The 25,732-nt window shown below is 36.6% G+C and overlaps 3 protein-coding genes across 4 annotated transcripts; 2 read left to right on the forward strand and 1 right to left on the reverse strand.

The window, feature by feature from the left end:
• Nucleotides 1-3,202: 3,202 nt before the first annotated feature.
• Nucleotides 3,203-4,819, reverse strand: fam167b (family with sequence similarity 167 member B). The gene is made up of 2 exons (XM_077239571.1): nucleotides 4,418-4,819; nucleotides 3,203-3,605 (listed from the first exon to the last, which is right to left on the reverse strand). The coding sequence occupies exons 1-2, from the start codon at nucleotides 4,775-4,777 to the stop codon at nucleotides 3,342-3,344; spliced, it is 624 nt and encodes a 207-aa protein (XP_077095686.1). The 5' UTR covers nucleotides 4,778-4,819; the 3' UTR covers nucleotides 3,203-3,341.
• A 1,640-nt stretch (nucleotides 4,820-6,459) lies between these two features.
• LOC143747086 (myotubularin-related protein 9-like) lies at nucleotides 6,460-18,283 on the forward strand. 2 transcript variants are annotated; one of them, XM_077239572.1, is made up of 11 exons: nucleotides 6,463-6,896; nucleotides 7,376-7,402; nucleotides 7,993-8,101; nucleotides 9,052-9,177; nucleotides 9,812-9,985; nucleotides 12,043-12,260; nucleotides 12,373-12,534; nucleotides 16,497-16,638; nucleotides 16,807-17,027; nucleotides 17,229-17,380; nucleotides 17,510-18,283. In XM_077239572.1, the coding sequence occupies exons 1-11, from the start codon at nucleotides 6,712-6,714 to the stop codon at nucleotides 17,689-17,691; spliced, it is 1,698 nt and encodes a 565-aa protein (XP_077095687.1). In that variant the 5' UTR covers nucleotides 6,463-6,711; the 3' UTR covers nucleotides 17,692-18,283. The 2 variants fall into 2 exon arrangements, with proteins under 2 accessions (XP_077095688.1, XP_077095687.1); XM_077239573.1 differs by lacking the exon at nucleotides 7,376-7,402 and having other exon boundaries at nucleotides 6,460-6,896.
• A 461-nt stretch (nucleotides 18,284-18,744) lies between these two features.
• Nucleotides 18,745-25,133, forward strand: tdh2 (L-threonine dehydrogenase 2). Its single transcript, XM_077239574.1, has 9 exons — nucleotides 18,745-18,936; nucleotides 19,117-19,273; nucleotides 19,937-19,979; nucleotides 20,223-20,293; nucleotides 21,798-21,947; nucleotides 22,116-22,288; nucleotides 22,770-22,860; nucleotides 23,008-23,277; nucleotides 23,475-25,133. Exons 2-9 carry the CDS (start codon nucleotides 19,126-19,128, stop codon nucleotides 23,618-23,620), a joined length of 1,092 nt encoding a protein of 363 aa, XP_077095689.1. The 5' UTR covers nucleotides 18,745-18,936; nucleotides 19,117-19,125; the 3' UTR covers nucleotides 23,621-25,133.
• The last annotated feature ends 599 nt before the right edge of the window (nucleotides 25,134-25,732 follow it).

Here is a 25,732-nt window from a genome sequence, read left to right on the forward strand (position 1 = left end):
TTTTGTTGTGGCAACAGGCTGCAGATAGTGCATGCATTTGCAGGAAGTCGCAGCCCAAACATTCAAAGGAAATGAGGTACATTCTTAACTTTTCTACTGCAGGAACACTCATCTTAATTTAGACACTGACGCCCAAGCCTCCTCTGCAATTTCTACTTATTGTGATTTATGTCATTCAACATGACTGAAACGTTTGACCAGGTTCTTCTTGTGGTGAGTCCACTGATCACAGCAAAAATATGTGTTTCATTGTGGTTGGGGGGTGGGGATATTATACAGTGAATATATTAATCATATTGGCCTATTACTCAATGAGAATGAACCACATATGGGGTCAGTTTTGCAACAGTATGTCAAATCCTGGATTTCTTGTTTAGTTTTTGGTTCTCAATTTGAGTAAAAGACTGAAACAATTGTTTTTCCATTCTTTGGGGGTCTTGTGGTTGAGAAGAGGGGGGTTTGAAGGAGGGGGGATGTTGAGTGGGGCAGATCATCTTAACAGACAGTTACATATTCACAGTTACATCTCTTGTGAGAGGCAAATGTTCATTTGATGATTTGAGATTGTGAATCCATACCAAAACTTTTTAAACTGGGGTCTTGGGACCACAAGGGGGGTTCTGAAAGATCTGTGGAAAATTTAAGAGATTAAAAATATTTGATGTGTTTTAACACAAAAACTAAACTAAGCAAATATGCATGTGATAGATGTTCATTTCACTTTCCTTGCAACATACACATGTTCAAAAATAATTCAAGAATTTTATTTGTTTCTTTCTAGGGAGATTTTCTTCGCCATTGTTGTCTTTAGCTTGCGCACTAATTGTACGGTTGCCTACTATTTTCTGTAAAGCTGCTTTTGAAAAATATTAAATCAAATTTTTATCATTATTATAATAATTGTTAAAAATGGTAAGTAATATAAATTATTATACATATTGCTTTGCAAAAAAAAATAGAGCTATGCAAATAAATATATGCATATAAATTTGAATATTTTTCATTTATATTCTAATACTGGGTTGAAAACATATTGTATGTAAATACTTAAAAACATAAAGTAAATAAGTTTTTTCAGATAATATTTCAATCATTTATTTTTGGCTTTGTTAGAAAAGGGGTCCCTCACAAGGGGAGTATCATATTTGGCGGTCCATGGCCTTAAAACTTTTGAAAAACTTGTTATAGCAGGATTTTGCAGGCCATGCTTTATGAATATCAACCAATTTTCTTTGCAGGAAATTATTCACTCTATATGCAGGTAGTCTATATATGTAACAAAACAATCCAACATTTTTAATTCATGTCAAATAAAAGTAAGCTTAGGTAGGTTATCATGATGGTTTCATTTAAACTCTACAAAGCATAATGGCATTTTCATGGTATAGTGTTTGTTTTCTATTCTAGGCCTCGAGGGAATCTGTTTGTGGAACACAACTAACCACTTTTTGTGTCTTCTCAGGTGACAAAAATAGTTCATGTTTCTGTTCAAAGGAGTAACCCTCATGTGAGATCTTCAATGAATGTACTTGCCCTAATGCCTTATGAGATATAAACTACAAAAACTTGTAATATCAGTGTTGAGAACAGCTTTAGGGAAAAAAGCAGATCTCTCTCTCTCTCTCTCTCTCTCTCTCTCTCTCTCTCTCTCTCTCTCTCTCTCTCTCTCTCTCTCTCTCTCTCTCTCTCTCTCCATGTATTTATCTAGCATGAGATCATTTCTTGGCAGTCACATGGCTCCTTCTGACAACCAGTCCTGTCACTACAGTTTCAATCAATAAACCAATTGGTCCATTGTTAGGGTTAGGGTTAGGGCCTTGTCTGAGAAATACCATCTATATTCATTCCTGTGACAACACTGCATAAAAACTCTCTGAGTGTATTCTTGTCAGGATGTGCAAGAAGGCAGAGGCGATAAGAACTGCACGAAACTGTTTGGATAATTACACAAATTGATAAATCAACACAATAAAAAAATTTGAAGATTTTAAATGCATGTATTTACAAATATACATTTATTTACAAATTTAAAGCAACAATAATGTTCAAAAGATTTATAAATGTTCATTATAGTGAATGAGTTACAGTGAAGGATGTTTTTCTCAATAAGGATGGATAGATTATATCACAATATCTCTTCAAATTAATTTTAAGGAATCTTTCTTAATTTCAGGCAACTTTTAAAGCATTTTTAGTTTGTACATCAAACATTTGATTAACCAAAAAACATACCTTACTGTTCAAAGGTTTGTAAGTCTGTAAGTTGTAAGTTACAAGTCTGTAAGATTTTTTTATGTTTTCAAATTAAGTCTCTTATTCTAACCAACACTAAAAAAATGCTTGGGTCACAAATGGTTTGGTCAATTTTAATTTTTTAATTAAAATTTTGAACCCAATGGTTGGGTTCGTTCATATCTGACCCAAACTTGGGTTGAAACAACCCAGAATTTTTAGAGTGAAGGCTGCATTTCTTTCGATCAGAAATTCAGAAAATATAGTAAATATATAAAACTGAAATACTATTACAATGTAAAAGCCCTTTCTTCCACTTTTGATCAATTTAATGCATCTTTGCTGAATATAAGTATTAATTTCATATATATATATAATTTTTTTTATTGTGAACACACATTCAGTCCCAAGATGATATTTGTAAAGGTCCTCTCTGATTTGTTTTGATCATGAAGCTTTTAGCACTTACAGTATATGCACAAAAGTAGTGCTATATTTCCAGTCCTTGTAATAAAGTAAACTGAACTTTAATGGGTTCTGTGGAAGTACAAAGAACACTAAACTCATTTAAATCTAGTAACCTTACTGTGTAAATGAGAGTTTCCCAAGCACAACATTCTCGAACATCAAGCAAAAAACTTATGATAGACCAACCACCGAACAGCTTTTTACTTGCTGCAGCTCTGAGCCTTAGAGTGTGTTATTTTTAGGTTTTAATACACGAGGTGACAAAATGCCTGAACACAAACTCACACTTCCTGTGAAGCTGTAGCTCGGGATCACAGCCAAGCCGGCGGGAGAGTGTTTTGTCCCCTGAGCCGCCAGGAACATTGGAGGCTGAGCCAATCACACGCTTTTTGACACTTAAGCTGATTCCTCCTGATTCTCAGATCAGTTCAGATATATTCAAATGTAACTATAAACTCTTTCCCAACTCTGAGGACTTTCTCGTTTAAAAAAGTTCAAGTGATTTGAAGAAAAAATCGTTTTTATTATTATGATTATATTCCAAATTTGATGAAATAAAACTTTGGCTTCCAGTGTCAGTAATACATTAAAAGTTCTGCATTGAGTTTTCTTGAGGGGCATCTCTCGTCGCCCACAGCCTCTCAACAGAGTGAGAATCGTCTGGAGTTGAGGTTCATTTTAGTGAGACCAATATGTTTGAGAGTTGTGGAAAGAGTGAAGGCGGCTTTCATGGGGATGTCACACAGCAGGTCTGAGTCCTCCTCGCACTCCTCCAGCTCAAACGTGGCGTCATCCAACATCTCTTTGTGACGGTGACACACCTGTTCCACCTTCAGCCTGTGGATCTCCACCCGTAAGCGAATCAACTGCCGTGCAAGACGGTTATCCTGCATCTGCATCTCCCTCTGAGAAAAAAAAATGTGTGTGTGAGAGAGAGAGAGAGAGAGAGAGAGAGAGAGAGAGAGAGAGAGAGAGAGAGAGAGAGAGAGAATGTGATTTTATAGCTTATACATCGCGGTGGACTACAGGTGAAACCAGATACTTTGCTAACCAGCAGTATATTAAATGATTCAGAACAGCAGTCACACATGCAGGGAATTGTGTACACCTTTCTGTGGAACACCCACTCAAGTTTCTGCACCATGTGGCATTTAATTGTAATATGCCAAGAGACAAGAGTCATGTCACTGTGTTGTATATGCCGAATATTTCAATATCAGTTGACATGTCTCACTTCACAGCAGCCTGGCTTATTAGCCTAATCAAATTGCCTGCTTAACTGTTATAATGTATTATTTATATCTACTTATTTAACATAAGTAATTTGGCATTTTCATACACTACTGTTCAAATGTTTGGGGTCGATACGATTTTTTTTTAAAGATGCTCAACAAGTCTGAATTTATTTGATCAAAAATATTTATATTATATCACATAATATAAAATATAATAAAAAAACAGCAATATTCTGAAATAATATTATTTCAACTTAAAATAACTGTTTTTATTTTAATATATTTTGAAAATGTAATTTTCCTCCTGTGATATCAAAGCTGAATTTTCAGCTGCCACTGCTCCAGCGTTACATGTGCCTTAATATTTTTGTAGATAGATAGATAGATAGATAGACAGACAGAGTATAGCCTAAAGGTATGACCATACCAAATTTAGTCAAAATTAAAAAATAAATAAAGCTTATGAAATATAAATACAATACCAGTTCGTTTCTGAGCCACTGTAACGCGTCGTCTATAGTATCAAAGCCGCATATATTTTTAAAAGGCATCCCATCTTTCCATATGTCGGGTGGCTGGGTGTCCTCTTCCACAGATCCTGGGCTGCTGACATTTGAACTCTGTGTAGCATCAATCCACGGGTGAGCCTCCAGTCGCTCCTTCCATTCGAAGTACGACGGTCTGCGCGTTTGGAGTTTGAGTTTCTCTGTCAGGGCTTTCACACTATCCAGATCCTCCACATTTCCCTCGGAGCTCTCGTCTGCTCCCAGCTCTCTGAACTCCATCACTGAGCTGCTTTCATTCCAGCTGGGCGAGACTGTGACTTGTGACTGTTCAGACATGTGTACTGTGCCTGATCATGTGCACGAGTGATTAATCTCAAGAGGTGTGCTGAGCTCATGTTTATATAGACAGAAAAGTGACCGCCCATGTTCTGCAGCCTAATGTCATGATCAGTGTTTAATCTGAGAACTTTAGACAGTCTGAAGTTGTAGGCTATGTTGCGGCCGTGTGCAACATTTCGTGTTCCCATGTGAAACTATGGCACAGGGTCACTGGCTCCCTTAAAACCTATAGTAGCTAAACAGCTTCTCACACACCTCACAAATAAATCACATAGACTAAAGTGAAACAAGTGTTATTTTCCAGGACAGACCGTTTTCATCAAACAATATGATTTCACAAAGGCAACTAAGAAATGACAGTAAATATTTAACTGATGTAGGCCTATCTTGTGGCCCAAAGCTCTCTCATACTTTATATATCAACTAGTCATAGCGACTGCACCAAACTTTTTTGTCAACTGTTTTTTGTTTTTTGTCACAGTCTTTTCTTTGCAACTGTTTTATAAGAGAAGAGAATGTCTCCATCTTCTGCTAATGTTGAGGAATTGCAGCGAGAATCTATTTAGCTAAAAAAGAATCATTCAGATATAATTTATTATTCTGAACGGCAGGCCTGTTTGTGGGCTCCCGGCCGGGACCCCCAGAGAGCAGCAAAGGCTTAGTAGTTCAGAAACAAATTGTGTAAAAAAAGATGAAAATATTTAGATATAATATTTATTTTTTATTATAATTATTATTTAATATTATTAACAACAACAACAACAACAATAAAGTTTGATAATCACACATTAATTATATTTCGAGTTCACACTTACATACAATTAGAGGGAGTAAAGGGATATATTTTTTCACAGAATAAATTGATCTTTATACACGAATATGCTACCTGTAGCTATATAGGCCTATTAGAGAGGAGGTCCCTCGCAAGACTTACATCAATAAATGTAAACCAAATGTTCAAATTACTTTTAAAAAGTAAAAACAGGTTCAATACTGACGAAAAAAGAGAAAGATCCCACGTTTCATTTGAATCAAGTTATTTTAGATGTCAAGTGAAGTCACCTTTATTTATATAGGGCTTTTTTTTTTTTTTACAATAGATTGTTTTAAAGCAGCTTTACAGTAATAACAGCAAAACAATGCAAAAAGGTTTCTCTAAACCATACTCCATTTTTTTTTAAATACCTAAGTTACACAGACTATGCTATATTAGTCCAACAAAAATGTTTGCAAAAATAAGTGACAAAAATGCTAAACGAAGTGTCATTTCCAGTCAAGATGCACAGTGACTAATGTTGACTTGAAATGACACTTCATTCAGCATTTTTGTCACTTCTTTTTGCAAACATTTTTGTTGGACTAATATAGCATAGTCAGTGTAACTTAAGTATTTTATTTTTTAAGTCTTTCTTAATTTATTGGCTGTAGCTTATGCCCTCTCCTTGTCAATTTTTTTTTTCTGTTACTACCACCACCACCATCATCATCATCATCACCATCAGCATCTCTCAAGGATCTCAGTTGTAAGTTAACTAAAAACTGTACCAAATTCTACTTAACAAGTTATGGCAGGAAGAGTGATTACGGGCAAAAAACAGTCACAACAAAAAACAGAAACATCACAAAAAGAGAAGAGGGCTGGCCGGCTGGGACATCATGAACGGAAACGAAAGCAGAGAAGCAAACAAAACTCTTATGAATCGCGCGAGCAGTCACACCTCCAGCTGCTCGCGCACTATCGATTAGTGGCAATTCATATTTGCCAAATGCCGGTAAGTTTTATTACAGGCTACATTACCATCAAGAGGTGGGACACAGTTTTGTAAAGGACTGCCTTAAAACATTTGCGGAAAACTGAGACCGAAGTAGTGGCTCGCCCACCAGCTTTCTAAACTCGAGAAGTACCAGATGGTGGTTGTTGTCATTGTGAAATGGAGTTGTCGGAGCACATTAAGACGGCTAATGTTGAAGATGTTACCCTGAGAAGACCTTTCCATTCAGCGCTCAGAGGAACCCTGTGCGTTACCAGCCACCACATTCTATTCTCAGACAGAAAGGATGAAGATTCCTGGCAACTTCTCATTCTCCTCAGAAACATCGATTCCACTGAGAAAAGGTGGGCAGATGTTCATCAGCTGGAGATTTTTCCCTGCTGGGGGGGGGGGGGGGGGGGGGGGGTATTTAGGCTGGTTTATGACCCCCATCATAAACCAGCCTAAATTGGGTTGCTGGTATTTCAATTTCGTTTTATTGGTGTAATCAAATATATTTAAGTTGATTCAGTTATGTTAAGTAATATTTTGACTTTATTTATTGTTCAATGTTGCCATATTAAACACTTTTATTTGACCAGGATTTTTTTTCATGTAGGCCTATGTAGCCTAAATTAATAATATGCCTATCCTTTGTAAATGCATAATTCATATTCTCATTATTACTTGCAAATATACTCTTTGAATCGCATTTGGTTCATGATTACAGATAAGGTTAGCAAATTGTGTGTGTGTTTAATCCCTGAAGTGACCTGCTTCTGTAAAATTAAACTCTTAATTCTCTCTTCCTCTAATATAACCCATCACTTTTCCTGCGTGTCAGTGTCGAGAATCTTTTCGGATACCCCAGGTACACTTCTAAAGCTGGCCCAATGTTTGATTTGTGGACTTTCATTGCTCATTGAAGCTGCTGTTTTATTCTGATCTGGGATCTGCTGTTAATTTAATACAGTGATGTTAAAAATGAGGAGAGCCGTGGGCAGCATCTCGTTTCAGCATAAGGCAACTTCTAAAATGAGCTGCGCTGGCAATGTGTTCTTAGCTTATGGCAGGGAGGAGAACAGAATAAACATATTTTGCAAGATCTTTTGTGCTTCGCAATGAGCATTTACGCAAAAGATCATATCACTCTGACATGCCTTTTGTGTTTTGAATACATGAAAGCAGCTTTTTCTGTAATATAGGCCTATATTTATGTTTGTAATCTAATGTCCAGATACGGAGAGGAACTAGCTTACATTCTATTAAAGTTCTATTTAGAGCTCAGTCATACTTATCTATTTATCTCAGTGTCTCTCTGCTAGCCTTACGCACATGGCTTGTTTTTGCTTCCTGCTTCTGTCTCTTCTGAGGTCCCAATGGGAATGATTGTCTGGAATTTGAGAATGTGAGTATTTTCTTAAAAATGTGTGTGGGGGTGTTTGTATGTGTCTAATACAGGGTTGTGGGATCCTCTGGTACTATCACCATTAAATGTAAGGACCTGCTTGTTCTTCAGTTGGAAATTCCTGGAATGGAGGAATGTCTGAACATAGCCAGTTCTATAGAGGTATTAATATTGTTCTCACTACTCACGCTTGCGACAGGGATTATGAATATTGCTCATTTTTAGGAATAGGTACTCTACTGGTCAAAAGTTTGGTGTCTGTTTTGTAAAGAATTTTTAAAGTATTTAAAAGAAGTCTCCTATGTTTACCAACGCTGCATTTATTTGATAAAAAAAAATTCATACTGACCCCAAACTTTTGAATGTACATTCGAACAAACCCCCTAACCCTCCCTAAGTATTAAATGCACAACTTGTCCCCAACTATTTGTGCTACGAACATAAATTAAACCTCAAATCAAGCAGTTTGATTGAAGAGAGGTGTCTGACTTGTAATTCAACTTTGCGAACAGCAATAATACACTAATACAATAAAATTAGGATTGCACCTATATTAAATTTCTGCTTTTCATGTTATGGCTGATAAGTGTTGCCCAATATAAAACTTTGTACTATTTTGTCTAAATAATACTAAAAAGTAAATTTAGGCATCATAACATAATGTGCAGTCTGAAAAATGAAGATTCAATCTGAAATTTGCGAAAGCGTACATTTAGAAGTGTTACAATATTATTAGTGTTTTTAATGATTCACTTTGAATTAGTATTAGATGATGGCAAAGGTTTTATCTAAAGGTAAAATTTGAGGGAAATTACCATGCACAATTAAATATCCAATATTGGCAGATACCGATAAATTAAAAATGAATATATTGAGAAAATCTGTAATATATTTTCCTCTCGTCAGTAAAGCATCCTGAAAAATCCTAAATACTATGGGTCATTGCAAGTTGCCATTCATACTTTTAAAGATGACTTAAGATGACATCAAGCATATATTCTGAAAGAAGAAGCCAATCTTCACTCTAGACACTGGCAGTAAAATAAATGTTGAGATCAAACTGCCCCATCTTTAATGAGAGTTGACTCTGATATTGTCTCATGTCTCTGTAGGCTCTCTCGGCTCTGGAAAGTGTGACAGAGATGTATCCCTTTTTCTATAGACCGTCACAGCTTACTCTGCATGGCCCGTGGGGCCTGTCCTCAACAGAGAAATATTACAAACAAACAGAAAGACTGGTAAGCTGTATTCTTTCACTTTCACTTCCCTTTTCTTCAGACCAGTTAATGTCATTCTGTAATTCCCTCAGTTTGAGAAACACAAGAAAATAGACTAACACAAACAAATGATGCTCAAAATCATTATTTAATGTAAGCCATTGCTTAGTTTCCTGAAAGGAAGTCAAACAGGAAGCACTTTGTTTGCCACAGGAAACTAAAAGCAGTTGTGAGACATGTGGACACTTAAATTCGCAGGAAACAGTGTGTATGCTTTCTCTGTGGTTAATAGTTTTTAACCTATATGCATATTTTTTATTTACTATTCCTTGTTTGTTTCATTAGCTTTCATTATCACCCATTGTCATCTCACAGCTGTTTCACAGGCCTTCATTTCTTTCCATAGCTGTAGATGTTTATCTCTCGCCTCCTTTTGGAATGACATCATATTTGTATCATCATAATAACTGTGTTTTTAACTTGTCACTTAATTTTATATGCTGTATCTAGATTATATAAAAATTGCTTATTTATAAGAATATATTTATAACTAATATGTTTAAATATATAAAGCTTGTATGCATATATATTTAACTTTATACATGTACATGCTTGTGTATGTTCATAATATGTGCATGTGTGTGTGTGTGAACAGTGGGACAGGTGGAGGGTCAGTACAGTAAACTCAGATTACTCTGTATGCCCATCGTATCCACATGCGGTCATTGTGCCTCGCGAGGTGGATGATGAGAAGTTGGTCCAGTCAGCCCGGTTCAGACAGGGCGGCAGATTTCCTGTGCTCTCCTACTGTCACCATAGGAACGGAATGGTGAGTGTAGTGAGTTCTAGGGTATTTTGTCGAAACCTTTTTGCCATCCTACACTTTGGGTACACTCTGTCCTGTTTGTTTGTTAAGACCTTATTTATTGCATCGCAATTTGTTAATACTTTACTATAGGCTAGGTAAATGTATTATTTGTTTATTATTCATGTAACAGTAATTATTGCTGTAATATATTTAATAAGCATTGCTATATGGATGATAAATAATAAGAACTTTGTCTAGTGCTCTATGAATGTTTTTAGCATGACTTTGTGAAACTTTGTTAACTGCAATATAATAGCATAACCTTCCTCAAGTGTTTGCATATTTGGCATATTTTCATTCTGTAACCTAACCCACTTGTCTACAGATCTGTGTACTAGTGTTATTATCATGCTACTGTTTTTGATAGCGTTAATACCGGTTCTTACAGATAATATCATGAATGTGGTATCCTGTCAGCAATAACCTGCCCCACGCATTTTTAACATGGGACTTTTTTGATTGCTGTCCGTTTAAGTGGTGGCGTCGATTCAGTGTTGCCAGATATTGCTGCAAAAACAACAACCCCCGCTCAGCCCTCTCCCTACCAAAAAACATAAGCCCAAAATAATCTGAAATCTTGTGTTTTGGAAATAAAATAAAGATATGACTAACCCTAACTTGCAACTTCCCACTTTATTAACTTCCTAAAATGTCACATTAACACTTAAACGCAACCTCGGGTCTTTAATGACCCGGGACATCATTCCCTACCCTCCTCCTCATTCATTTTTTAAAAATTAAACATCAACCTTCTTAGAATTCGACAATCAATTCATTATAAACAATATAACAAGAAAAAATATTTAATTATAAAAGAATCCCTGTTTTCCCATTCCTTTTATGTAAAAATTGTATAGGGTCGCTAACGACCCAATGTGTGTAACAGTATAGGTATATTTTTTCTGCACAACAATAATTTATTTTTTGATGACTGAATAAGTGCCATTAACCTGTATTCCATAAAGTGGCAATGTCTGGCTCTCAAACTCTCTCTGAAGTGACGTTTCAATCATAGTTACCACAGGCAGAAAACAAAAGAATAGAAAGTATCATCAGCAAAACTTGAAATGGCTCAGCGATTTACTGCAGAGCAAGTACTGAACACAATCAATTATTAGTGTCACTGTCACTTGGTGATGGATCGGGTGAAGAAACTGTCAGCAATCAAAATATTGATTTTGAAGATGTTGAAAATGATAGTTTTGAGAATATGTTTGAGATCGCGAATATGAGCCAGATGCTAAATGTACTGGGAAATGAGCTCTGACGAGGACAGTGATGATGGTATGAAACATCTGCTCAAACTGAACCCTTCCAAGATCCAAAAGGTATCAAAATATGCTTTAATTTATTCTTCTGTAATTCCATATCAGGAGAGTTTTATATTATCGTGACAGTTAGATATCCATCCACGTTAGATATAGATGTGGGTCATTAAAGACCCAAATATGTAATAATGATTGGTGAAAATTTTGAGGTATTTGTGGTGCATTTAAGGGAATAAAGTGGTGTAAATGAAATAAAACAAGTCTAAAGAACCTTATAATAACTGGATCTGGCAACACAACAGAGGCTGCATCTGTGCCCTCACTCATAATTCTCTCTCAAGCAAGCCCTGTTCACTCTGCCAGCTTCTCGCAGCGACATGAATCCCTCCCCGTAATTTTCTCACTATTGGGACTAAACAATCTAGCAAACTGTAAAAATCCAACTAAACTGAATTAAACATGCAGTCCCTCACAGAGTTGTAATTAGTCATTCAGAGAACTTTAAATTTGAACAGAGGTCCGGACCTCGGTGACCTCATAGCTGGCTACGACCATGTCTCAAATATAAGTGTATGTAACATGGTATTGGTGTGAAAGAACAGTACAACCATAAAACTGTACAAAGGTGTAACATTGTTTCCAGCATTAAATAATTTTTCACCAAAGAAATCTGCTTCATACAGCTCAATTTTAAGTTTTGTAGGCTAATAAATTCATACAAAGTAAAAGCTATTTGCATCCATTGCCTAGGTGATCATGCGAAGTAGCCAGCCCTTGACAGGAGCCAATAGGAAGAGATGTAAGGAGGATGAGCTCCTTCTCCAGGCTGTGATTGATGGGTCAGTGTTGGGTTACATCATTGACCTGCGTTCTACCCAGCAAGCCCAGCAGGCCCGGATGACAGGAGGAGGTTTTGAGTCTAAATCCTGTTATAGCCACTGGAAAAGAATCCATAGACACCATGAAAGGTGAGAGGGAATATTACAAGTAATTTTTAATTGTCTGATATTGTAACACATTTGACTTTGAAATAGATCTGGCTTTGACTTTGATTTTGCATGTCATCGTGTGTGTTTACAGGGGTAAGGTTCTGCAGGAGAGTCTTATTAAGCTGGTGGAAGCGTGTAGTGACCCGTCTCACAGTGTGGACCGCTGGCTCAGTAAACTGGAGAACTCCAAATGGCTTTCTCATGTTCACAGTGCGCTGTCCACTGCAGGACTGGTGGTAGAGTGTGTGGAGAGGTGGGAAGATCTATTACTTTGGTCTTTTAGGGACACTACAAAATGCTGGGCTCTCTGTCACCATTTGTGCTTAAAACATAAAATTGCAGTTTTATTATAACTTTGTTTAACACTGATTGTCTGTGTACTGGCTCTATTATTAATTTCTAATAGAAAAATGTCATTCTCTTTATTGTACCTTTAACTATTATTGTGGTTTGCTTTTTACATTCTCTTTATTATTATTTTATCCACTGCCTTTGTGTAACTTACTGATACATATATATTAGGAATTGTATGTTTTAATGTTTTTGATGTCAGTTATGGTGGACAAGCATATTTATTCATTTGTTTCTTAATTTATTCTTGTAATGGCAAAGCTGAATTTCAGAAATCATTTTAATATGCTGATTTGCTGCGCTAGAATCATTTCTAATTATTATCAATGTTGAAAACAGTTGTGCCACTTAATATTTTTGCGGAAACAGAAATAAAACATTTTTCAGGGTTCTCTGATAAATAGAAAGTTCGAAAGAACTTTATTTATTTAAAATAGAAATCTTTTGTAACATTATAACTTTACTAACCCTTAACTTCTAAATGTGTGTGTAGGCCTATAAAAGTGCTGGGTAGGTTGTTGTCTGGTACTGTTTCCAAATTACATCAATTACATTACACATTTTAGGTAATATAATCCAATTACTTTTTATAACATTGTACTAGTAATATTATAGTAATATAAATAAAAGCTACTTTTAAAAGTAATGCATTACAATATTGCGTTATTCCCTTAAAAATAGTTGATTTTTAAGAAAAGTTATGCGTTCATTACTTTTGCGTTACTTTTTCTCCCCTGGTTTGGGCGTTTTATTTTAAAAAGTGCTATATTTGGGCAAATGCAAAGACCGTTTCACACCTAAATTGAAATAATTAGCCTCAGACTGAAAGAAGTGCAAATTCACATGTGTACAGTAGAGGGTGCAGCTCAAGTAAACCTTTCAACTCTCAACGATTACTTGACCAATAAAAACTAAAAATATAAAGACATTTTTAGTAGTCAATATAAAGTACATTGGTCAATAAAGTCATATTAAATGCACATAAATATGTTTTATGTAAACTTTAATTATTGGAGGTTTGCATAGTTGATTTAGCATTTGACTGATTTATTTATTTATTTATACTGAATCTTTTTTGTGCAAGTGAGACAAGTAAATGCACGCTCACATTTAGTCTAGAACTACAATAACCATCATGTTAACACACAACACCTCTGCACTTCGATTTGTTTCAACATTGGGACAAGAGAGCTGTCAGTCAATACATGAAAACAAAGTAACTTGCGTTACTTATTTTAAAAAGTAACAGGGATATTTTGTTGTAAATTTTAAAAGTAGTGCATTACTTTACTAGTTACTTGAAAAAGTAATCTGATTATGTATCTCAAGCTACTTGTAATGGGTTTCCCCCAACATTGATTATATATATATATATATATATATATATATATATATATATATATATATATATATATATATATATATATATACAGGTCCTTCTCAAAAAATTAGCATATTGTGATAAAGTTCATTATTTTCCATAATGTAATGATAAAAATTAAACTTTCATATATTTTAGATTCATTGCACACCAACTGAAATATTTCAGGTCTTTTACTGTTTTAATACTGATGATTTTGGCATACAGCTCATGAAAACCCAAAATTCCTGTCTCAAAAAATTAGCATATTTTATCCGACCAATAAAAGAAGTGTTTTTAATACAAAAAAAAAAGTCAACCTTCAAATAATTATGTTCAGTTATGCACTCAATAGTCAATACTTGGTCGGGAATCCTTTTGCAGAAATGACTGCTTCAATGTGGCGTGGCATGGAGGCAATCAGCCTGTGGCACTGCTGAGGTGTTATGGAGGCCCAGGATGCTTCGATAGCGGCCTTAAGCTCATCCAGAGTGTTGGGTCTTGCGTCTCTCAACTTTCTCTTCACAATATCCCACAGATTCTCTATGGGCTTCAGGTCAGGAGAGTTGGCAGGCCAATTGAGGACAGTAATACCATGGTCAGTGGTAAAAACCATTTACCAGTGGTTTTGGCACTGTGAGCAGGTGGCAGGTCGTGCTGAAAAATGAAATCTTCATCTCCATAAAGCTTTTCAGCAGATGGAAGCATGAAGTGCTCCAAAATCTCCTGATAGCTAGCTGCATTGACCCTGCCCTTGATAAAACACAGTGGACCAACACCAGCAGCTGACATGGCATCCCAGACCATCACTGACTGTGGGTACTTGACACTGGACTTCAGGCATTTTGGCATTTCCTTCTCCCCAGTCTTCCTCCAGACTCTGGCACCTTGATTTCCGAATGACATGCAAAACTGAGCAACAGTCCAGTGCTGCTTCTCTGTAGCCCAGGTCAGGCGCTTCTGCCGCTGTTTCTGGTTCAAAAGTGGCTTGACCTGGGGAATGCGGCACCTGTAGCCCATTTCCTGCACACGCCTGTGCACGGTGGCTCTGGATGTTTCTACTCCAGACTCAGTCCACTGCTTCCGCAGGTCACCAAAGGTCTGGAATCGGTCCTTCTCTATAATCTTCCTCAGGGTCCGGTCATCTCTTCTCGTTGTGCAGCGTTTTTAGCCACACTTTTTCCTTCCCACAGACTTCCCACTGAGGTGCCTTGATACAGCACTCTGGGAACAGCCTATTTGTTCAGAAATTTCTTTCTGTCTTACCCTCTTGCTTGAGGGTGTCAATGATGGCCTTCTGGACAGCAGTCAGGTCGGCAGTCTTACCCATGATTGCGGTTTTGAGTAATGAAACAGGCTGGGAGATTTTAAAAGCCTCAAGAATCTTTTGCAGGTGTTTAGAGTTAATTAGTTGATTCAGATGATTAGGTTAATAGCTTGTTTACAGACCCTTTTCATGATATGCTAATTTTTTGAGACAGGAATTTTGGGTTTTCATGAGCTGTATGCCAAAATCATCAGTATTAAAACAATAAAAGACCTGAAATATTTCAGTTGGTGTGCAATGAATCTAAAATATATGAAAGTTTAATTTTTATCATTACATTATGGAAAATAATTAACTTTATCACAATATGCTAATTTTTTGAGAAGGACCTGTATATATATATATATATATATCAACAACATGAAGTGCATTAAACATTAGATTACGTCAGGGTTCATGATGGAACTGCAGGGGGTTTGTGAGTTTAATGAAATAAAGTTTAATTAAATGAGTTGATGTAAAATTAAAATAAATAATTTTAAAGTAATAAAAGCCTTCCAAGGACTTAGAAATATGTGAAATGACATGTTGAGTAATTATTCGAATAATAATTAATGTGTTCGTCAGGGGTTGATTAGATATGCAATGTTGAGAAAACACTTCTTGAAAGTGAAATGATTTCTGTAAATCAAGTGAACAAATTCTTTGTGGCCTCTCAATTTTCCATGTTATTATCTGGTCTGTGTATACAATTTCGCAAAACTAGAAGACTTTCTGAATGAATAAAAGTGATATGCTTTTTTTAGAAAGGAAAATTTAAAACTTGAAAAAGAAGAATTAGTGAGAATCAATAAACTATGAGTGATTTACTGCCAATAATATGTAATCAATTAAAAATTAACTGTAGTCACGAATGTTTTAAAAAACGTAATATAATCGGATTACAAGTATTTAATTTTTATAATCTGGTATTAGCTGTTAGCTAACTCTGGTGCAATTACTCTTAATTGTGCATTGTCCCTGTAAAAATAAACAATAAAGTAAAGTTACGTAATCCAGATGAAATATGATCAGTTACTACCCAGCACTGTGTGAAATAGATATATATATTTTTTCTGTTGTTTTTTAAATCCTGTGCTTATGCATGGCTCTGGGATGTATTGTTCTGGCATATGGTCTATTTTTGTGTGGTCACTCCTGGCACTTCTGTGTCACTTCTGTGCTCTGTTTTTTGCAGGGATGGTCACTCTGTGCTTGTGCATGGCTCTGAAGGGACAGACAGCACTCTGCTGGTGAGCTCAGTGGCTCAACTTATCCTAGACCCGGCCTCTAGAACTCTCATTGGCTTCCTCGGCCTACTGGAAAGGGACTGGATACAGGTGAATGTTTGTTTGTGTGACATCATTTGTGCTTAGGTATCTGTGAAATTTGTGAATAGTTACAGATGCATTATGCCAACAAAGCCACTTTTCTAATAAACTACACCTAAGATAGTCTCAGATCTGATTGTCAGAAAGTTGATGAATTGTATGTTTGTTGTTTCTCAGGCTGGACACCCCTTCCAGCAGCGCTGTGCTCATTCGGCATACTCTCATGCCCGTCTGAAGCAAGAATGCCCGTCCTTCCTGCTGCTGCTTGACTGTGTGTGGCAGGTGTGGCGGCAATTTCCTCTGGCACTGGAGTTTAGTGAGGCCCTGCTGCTCCGATTGGCACAAGAGGTTTACGCTTCTAACTATGGAACCTTTCTATGTAACAACGAGCAGGAGAGGTGGGCACCAATTATGACACTCCTCATTATTATGCACTATACTGTTCAATTATGCACTATACCTTTATTGTCACTTCTGATCAATTAGAATAAAAAAAGTCATTTCTTTTTTTTTATTACTGACACTCGACTTTTGAGCAGTAATGTATGTATAGCTACTGTATTATTTATTTATTTATTTAAAATTTTTGCCTGGGATAGATGTGCTGCAGGAGTGAAGGAGAACACACACTGTTTGTTTCAATCCCTACTGAGTCCTGATGTTGAAAAGCAGTACCTCAACCCACTGTATGAACCCACTGATTTAGCCATTTGGCCTTCGGTGCATCCTCAGTCCTTACAACTATGGACAGGTTAGGTCAAGATTATTTAGTAAATACACACATAAATACAAAGTTACAGCTGTGGTGTGATAATGTTATTGGGGTTTATTGGTATTTTTAGTGTGTAGATCCTCATTATCTCTATGGGTTTGTTGGTAGGGCTGTTCCTGAGGTGGACTGAGTATGCTCAGAACATGGAGGAAGCTCGAGAGGAGGTGTGGAGCATTGTGAAAGAACACCGTGAGAGAGCGGGACCTGACCTGACCAATAATACACCTAGTACACACTGTGACACCTTGACCCCATTTGAGAATCTCATGGATGAGCTGACTATTTTGTGACCTCATGGTTGAAAGGACATTGTAGAGACTGTTTCTATTATGCATGTCTTGGCAAGAATTAGTCTTGGCATAAAAATGAGTATCACTGCCAATCAGATATATCAGATATAATGTAATTTATGAAAGCAATCTGATGTTCTGTCATTGAATGGTAATCAGACATGCTTGCATTTGAAGATCAGACATATTGGCGGTCCAATAAGTCCAAAGTAAGGCTACTTTCAAGCAAAATGCTAATGTAAATGATGTGTTTATTATAGTGTGTTTGAGTAGTTTGTTGGGATTTACTGTGATTAGATGAGACAACATCAATGATGATGTTTTATTGTAAACACTTTTCACACTGTTACAGACAGCTGAATGTTGAATCAGGTGAATGTGAGAAGTTTGATCACCTACCAGAAGGCGATTTTATACATGTTTGGGAAGTTTCAGCATTTGCCTTTAGAGCACGGTTTATAGCCTAATTAATTATTGCCCAGCTCTCTGGAATACTTGATTCTGATTGGTTAATCGTTCACATTCAGCATTCAGATATTTTCAAATATAACTTGTCTATGGAACTATTTTAAATAAATATTATTAAAAATGTTTTCTAGCGTGTTTGTATTGTGACATTTTGATACACTTACTTTTTATTTGATTTTAGAATTTATTTAAATTTTATAGAATGTATAACTGACATATTTTTTCCATTCAGAAATTATTATATTATATTATTATTTGACATGTTGGACATTAAAGTATATTAGCCTCTAAATACACATTATTTGATTATAAAATTATAAAGGGGATCTGCGCATTCGCACACACAAACGCACACAAACAATAACATCTCACTGGCCAATAAAGTCTTCAGGGTAAAGCCCCAGCTCAGCTAAACTCACCCACACAATATAAATCCGGAGTGGGCAGCCCGTCAGCAAGTTTGCCCTCTTGTAACGCTAATGGACACCACAGTCATTATCACGCGACCGCATATGCTAACATAACGTTACAACTACATTTCCCAGCATTCTCTGCTTCGGCCGCTTTTTTATCCAATGGTCATTCGATGCGCTCCTCCGGCAACCAATCGGACAGTAATCTCTTAATTCTAACGTCTAAATACCATGAAAACCCCTCTTATCAGCACTATTTACTTACTTGATTTTCCACCTCCGGATACACTACAGCAATGTTGTGATTTTGGTGCAAGACACGTGTTTCACATCATCATTGATTTCAAGTTTTGATAAGCTCAAGGTGAGATGTTGCCCTTTTTCTTGAACTAGCTACTGATTTACATTAATCGTGTATCAATCAACTACATTTTAAATACTTGACCTTCAGTTTTAGCAAAAACTAAGAAACAACATGTAAAATATTTACTGTATTCTTTCTGAACCATTCGGTTTGATGACTGAATTGTTTATTAACTGACAGATAGACGAGATGCTGTCAGGTGCCCGGGTGTGTGTCCGCTCGCCGTGTAAAGTTTGGTCAGTTCGCGGCATGAGTTTGTCGCCGCGTCAAATCAACCGATGGCCGAACAACGACTCCTCCGAGCCTCCTACGGACAGTCCTCGAGTCCTCATCACAGGTGCCATTCTGTTTCTCAGCTGCTTAAATAACGTGGTATAAACTGCAATGTTTTGGTGTAAAAAGTCATCCGTTCCATCATGCCTTCTATGTTTGTTTTCCATGCCACGTAAGAGGCCCTATTGATCGCCATGACAATAGGTTGGGAATAAACAGTGTTAAAAGCGCTCCGCGTGCGCACAATAGAGCGCGCGGCCGTTTTATGCTTGTGCAATAGCGTGTAAAGAGTGTGTAAATGGACTGTCAGTTGACGTGGAGCTGAAAAATGTCTGGACAATAACAATCACGGAGTCTATTTTAAATTAATTAGGCCTGTTTATGAAACTGTACTGCCATTTGTGAGCTTTTCGATCTTTTGAGTAGGCTACTTTATTTGCCCGTGTACTATTTGCAGGCACACTACAAATAGCATCATATGGGTTAGCAAATTCACAATAATCCTAGTAGCTAAGCCCGTGTGTCTTAGGCATCAGTCTAAAGTAAACACTGTAATATACATTTTTTAGTTGTATGGAGTTGATCCCACGATGTGTGGTATCATGTTTTCTTTTGCTGCTCAGTTGTGGCATTGTGAGTGGTGACATTTCTGGTTGTTAAATGCTTGTTGCTGTAGTGTGTGTTTAAACTCCTTTAATTGTTGAATGTGTTTTTCTCCTATTAAAAGGTGGCCTAGGACAGCTTGGAGTTGGTCTAGCTCAAATGCTGAGGTTAGTGAACAGCTGAAAGATGTGTAGCGTGGGAGAAACTTGAAATCAGACTCCAGCACACAATTTTTTACAACTTTGCATAGATAGGATATTTGCATTGCTTTGCGTTGATATTTGCTGTGAACATTTTCCCTTTTTAATTTCCTGAGATAGACTCTGTGAAATTCTGCAAACGCTGATGCACATTTCACTTTTTTTTAGTCTATTTTGTTTCATAATCATATTTAACCCCCTTTACATCAGGCAGCAGTATGGAAAGGAAAACGTCATCCTGTCGGATATTAGGAGGCCTCCCGCTGAAGTTTATAACATGGGTATGTTGACTGACTCTTAATATGGCTCTGATATGGGCAGGCACTTGCATCAGGTGCCACATATATATAGAGCCACATGGACAGTGTGGTGTCTTGAACTGGCTGTTAAAGTTTACAGTAGCTATAAGTTTATTTATCATGTGGATCTTTTATTTCAACACTCCAAATACATTTTAGTAACACCGGATAATGCTCTATATGTTATCATTAATTAATAGAATAGCTAAGGTGAACTAACAATAAAATAAATCTTAAAGGATTTATTAATCTTATAGTATCAATTTGTACTACCGTTCAAAATTTTGGGTTTTCAGACGTTAATATTTTTTTGATTTGGCAATAGCCTGATGCATTAAACTGATCAAAAGTGATAAATGCTTTTTATTTAAATGCTCATGGTTTAAGCAGCACATTTGCAACATAATGATAATAAGAAATGTTTCTTGAGCAGCAAATCAGCATATTAGAATGATTTCTGAAGGATCATGTGACACTTAAGAGTGAAGTAATGAGGCTGGAAATTCAGCTTTGCCATCACAGGAATAAATAACATTTTTTTAATCAAGATAGAAAACAGTTATTTTAAATTGTAATAATATTTGACAATATTGTATTTTTTCTGTATTTTTAATCAAATAAACGCATCCTTGGTACTCATAAAAGACCAAGAGACTTCTTTCAAAAACATAAAAAAATTGTACTGACCCCAAACTTTTGAACATTAATGAATGTAAATGCATTTTGATTCACACTTTTTGTATAAATTAACATAAATGTAATTCAAACATTAGTGTAAAGGTGCAGTCAGTTACTTTTGTGGGTTAAAAATTATCCAAAATAAATGTTTGAGCAAGTACATAACCAGCCAGTGTTCAAAACTATCTGCTTGCCTTAGCTCGATTCAAAACTAATAAGCTAATAATGTTTTTAATTCCAGTGGCACTTCGAGCATGTCTTTGCGTCATTACGTCTGTACACATAAAGAATCTGTCTCGGCTAGTAGGCTATATTGCGTGTGAATGATGTTGGAGGTGGAGATTTATAGCCTTTGCATTTACATTTTTTCGTCATTACATTTTCCTGTGAAAATTCTTCATACTTCATAAGTCATACTTCCAAAAAGTAGAATCTGTCATTCCGAATGCCAGTATCGACACCGGCGCCATGACTGACAGCCGCTCAAAACATTGGATTCATCCGCGCTGTGCCGTGCCGAGGCACAACCCACGTAAAGTTGATAATTCCGCGAATAACTGCAGATTTCGAACAGAGATGGCGACAATGAGGAAAAACTACGGACTGCAGCTTTAACTATAAGTGATAGTATATTTATGAATTAGCATTAGCCTAGAATCATGCTGTAATAAATATTGTTTATTGTGAGATCATGATAATGTTAACAAATTGAACCTTATTTACATTTCAATCACTCGGCCTCGTTCATATTCCTATTAATAAAGCTCGCATTTAAACTCCAACGTCTGTTGTGTGTTTTACCTCACAGGTCCATTTGTATATGCTGACGTGCTGGACTATAAAAACCTGAGGGAGCTAGTTGTGAATAACAGAATCACCTGGCTGGTGCATTACAGCGCATTGCTCAGTGCTATCGGGGAAGCTAACATGGCTCTCGCCCGCACCATCAATATCACAGGTGGGAAAACTCTTGTCACACATGTTTTAAGCGTTAGGGTTAGGTGCTATGACAACGTAATTTACAACGTAAGGTTTCCACTATCCCTGACGTCCCACATTCTGTCCTTCTCCTGTTGCCCCTGTCCTGATATCTTCTCTTCTCCTCACCCCACTCCTCTTTCTTTAGGTCTGCATAATGTGTTGGATCTGGCTCTGGAGAACTGCTTGCGACTGTTTGTACCCAGTACCATTGGAGCATTTGGCCCTTCGTCTCCCCGCGACCCGGCCCCTGACCTCTGCATCCAGAGACCTCGCACCATTTATGGAGTTTCCAAAGTCCATGCGGAGCTGATGGGGGAAGTAAAGATTGATATTTTTTATGTTCTAGTTAGTCTGGGGAAATTAATGAATTAATATGTATATGTATGTATATATACTTTGTTAGCTTAATGTGAACAATTTCTCAATTACATTAGGGTTTCCCAATAACAAATCTAACGTAAAATTAAAATAAATAAATAAATAAATGGGGCTCCATGATAATCCCAAAAAAAGCTTGATGAGATGATCAAATCAAAGGCTGCAATTTAATTAAATAGCTGTATTCTCTGTTTCAGAGTGAAGAACATTATTATTATTTTTTAATAATTATTACTTTTTATCAACATCAGAGAACTTGCAAATACTGTTAAATTATTGAAATATTAAATTAAAATCTCAATGGGTACTTCAAGTAAATATTTTACATCTAAGAGGTTCGGCTGACAAAAAAGTTTTGGAACCCTTACATGATATTTAATTATGAAATGCAAACATCCTAACTGTGTTCTGATTGGATCAGTATCTCCATCATAAATATGGCCTGGATTTCCGATGCTTGCGATACCCAGGAGTTGTTTCTGCCCACACCAAGCCAGGAGGAGGCACCACTGGTAACCAGCCTCACTTACAATCTTTAGTTGTATATAAAGAAAAATACCTTAAAACTTATTCACTTATTCGTTGAATTGTCATTTACTTGCAATAAAACAACACACCTAATCTGACCTATTTAATCGTACACATCCTCTTTTCCTCAGATTATGCTGTCCAGATCTTTCACGATGCCCTCAGCACCGGCCACCATGAATGTTACTTGCGTTCCAACACTCGGCTTCCCATGATGCATATCTCTGACTGCCACAGGGCCACCATTGAGTTCATGCAAGCTCCTGAAAGCCGACTTTCACTGCGTACTTACAACATCGCAGCCATGAGCTTCACACCTGAGGAAGTGGCAGAAGAGATCCGTAAACACCTGCCCCACCTGAGGGTCACGTACAATCCTGATACCATCCGGCAGACTATTGGTAAGAACAGTGTGAGTGAATGACCTTTTGAAAGGGTCTATTATCATATTCATTTTAATGTTTTTGTTTTATTGTACAAATAATGCCTCTTGGTCACTGTATGTGTAACAAATAAAGGAATAGGCCATAAAACCCTTGATAACAATCCATTAATGCAATGATCTTAATGTTCATTCAAATTTACGTTCCTTCTATAGCGGACAGCTGGCCTGTGCGGTTTGATGACTCTAACGCCCGACAGGATTGGGGATGGAAGCCTGAGTACGGCCTGTCAGAGATGGTTAGCGACATGCTGGCCTCCATCCGTGAAAAGAGAACCAATGCAGGACTACCTGTCAGCTAGCAGGTCTTCTCAGAGACTGTAACACAAATCACCAGCTGTAACACAAAAATTCCAGTACATTTCTATCTCAAATTTCTTTAGACCAGGAATCTCTGTCAGTAAGAGAACTGTTGACACGGACAGTTCTCTACAAACATATGCTTTCGAAGAAAACATGTAAACCAACAGTGAAAACTCTCTCACTGCTCAGGAGACTCTTGCTGCGTCCGAAATCGCATACCGTAAAGTAGGTACTACATTCGATTTCATACCTGCTTTGCGAAAAAAGTATGTTCTATATAGTGTGAATGTGTGTAGAATGAATGCAATTCGGACATACTATATCCGCCATGTTGTCACTGTCATGTGACCTATGGCATCAGTTGCCAGTGGATGCGCACTTCAGAATCTCGCCGGAAGTAGTAGGTCATTCGGGTAATTTTCGGCCTAGTGTTTTCGGACATACAACTTGGCTCACATACAGTTTTTTCCCTTCTATATAGTATTTCGGATGCAGGGTCTGTCTTTCTACTCTGTGATCTATTCTTACATAGTTTTCTAGTCATCATGGGACAGGGGAAAAACAAGAAAATGACAAAATGCTGATGAATATAATAATAATAGCATAATGATAATAATTACATACATTACTGTATATATGTAACAGTCCAATTTAATTATTTCAGAGACACCACACAGCTTTTTTGTTTTTAACTACATGAAAATAGCAAGTTCTGGCCCCAATTCCCTTAAATACTTTCAGCGATCTGATGTTATTACTAAAACACTGCTTTCACTGCTTAACCAATCCTGACATTCTTTTTGGGAGGGGTTACATTTGAGTCTTTTTGTACAAATACAGTAAGGACCATTAGACACTTTTCACAGTGCTCTAGACCATGTACCGTGTGTCTTGGTTTGAACACAGCAGAAAAAGCTTCACTACCAGCTCTAGTGTAAATCAAGAGATGATATTGCCTTTGTTCCAACTGCTATCCGTGATGAATTCACAGTTGCCTGAATTTTGGGTTCTGCCCACTATTGCTTATTTATTTGGAGTCAGTTATCAAGGGCTCTGGATTCACAATGTATAGTGTGGTGGTGTGAATTAAGTACTTAATCCATCAGCATGGCTGATGCTGCTGTATTATTCATACACAATGAAGAGATATTTTTTACATTTCTGTTAACTCAGAAGAGCAAAACTACTGGATAAAACACCCAAGGTGGCCTTGCAATAGAAAGGGGAGAGTTCTTTAGCTTCTGCCTGTCTGAAAGTCTTAGTCTGCCTTCTGTATTGCCTAGTGCAGACAAATAAAAATGAGTCGTAACCTGGTCTTAACTAAGACAATATGTAGAATGACTCACCGCTTTCAAAAGCAAGTGTGATTTCTGGACAAAACATATTGTGTTCACAATTGAAACTGCCTTAATTTTTAGTTATCATTTAACCTCAAAAGTTGCTAATGCTAATACATTCAGAACTAGTGGAAAATTGCAGTGTATGTCAAATAAATGACTTTAATACAGCAAACAGTTTATGTATTTGTTCAATGTTGTTTTAAAAATGAATCATGTAAAAAAAAAATATATATATATATATATATATTACACTTTGACTTCTTTAGTAGTCCCAGATACTGCCAATGTCAATACATTTTTAAGGCTATAGCACCATTAAAACAACACAGATCACAGATCTATGTGCTTTACATAACTTTAAAAAGGCAGATACTAACATAAATAATACAATAAAACACATAAACAGTCATGGGTTAAAAGTTTAAATAAGGTGTGATTTAATCTCAACTTTGTTTTATTAGGCTGAACCTCAGAACCAGTAGCCTCAGTTGACTAGTTGTTTAGACTGACACTCACTCAGGAGATCCGAGAGATAGGACGGCGCCAGACCATTCAAGGACTTATATACTACCAACAGCAGCATTACCAACAAACAACTATATATTTAGGAAAAACGTTGCACGTTAAATTACAATAACAATAAATAAAATCCTAAAAATGTCTGCTCAAATGCAGTTTCATTGTCTCATTTGTTGAAGGATAAACTAACAAAACAAAAATGAATTAATTTATGTTTTATAATTTATACTGAATAATCAGTTATATTATGAA

The sequence above is a fragment of the Siphateles boraxobius genome, unplaced genomic scaffold, assembly GCF_051911475.1.
Source record: "Siphateles boraxobius isolate OS27281-9 unplaced genomic scaffold, OSU_SipBor_1 22, whole genome shotgun sequence".
Lineage (NCBI taxonomy): Eukaryota > Metazoa > Chordata > Actinopteri > Cypriniformes > Leuciscidae > Siphateles > Siphateles boraxobius.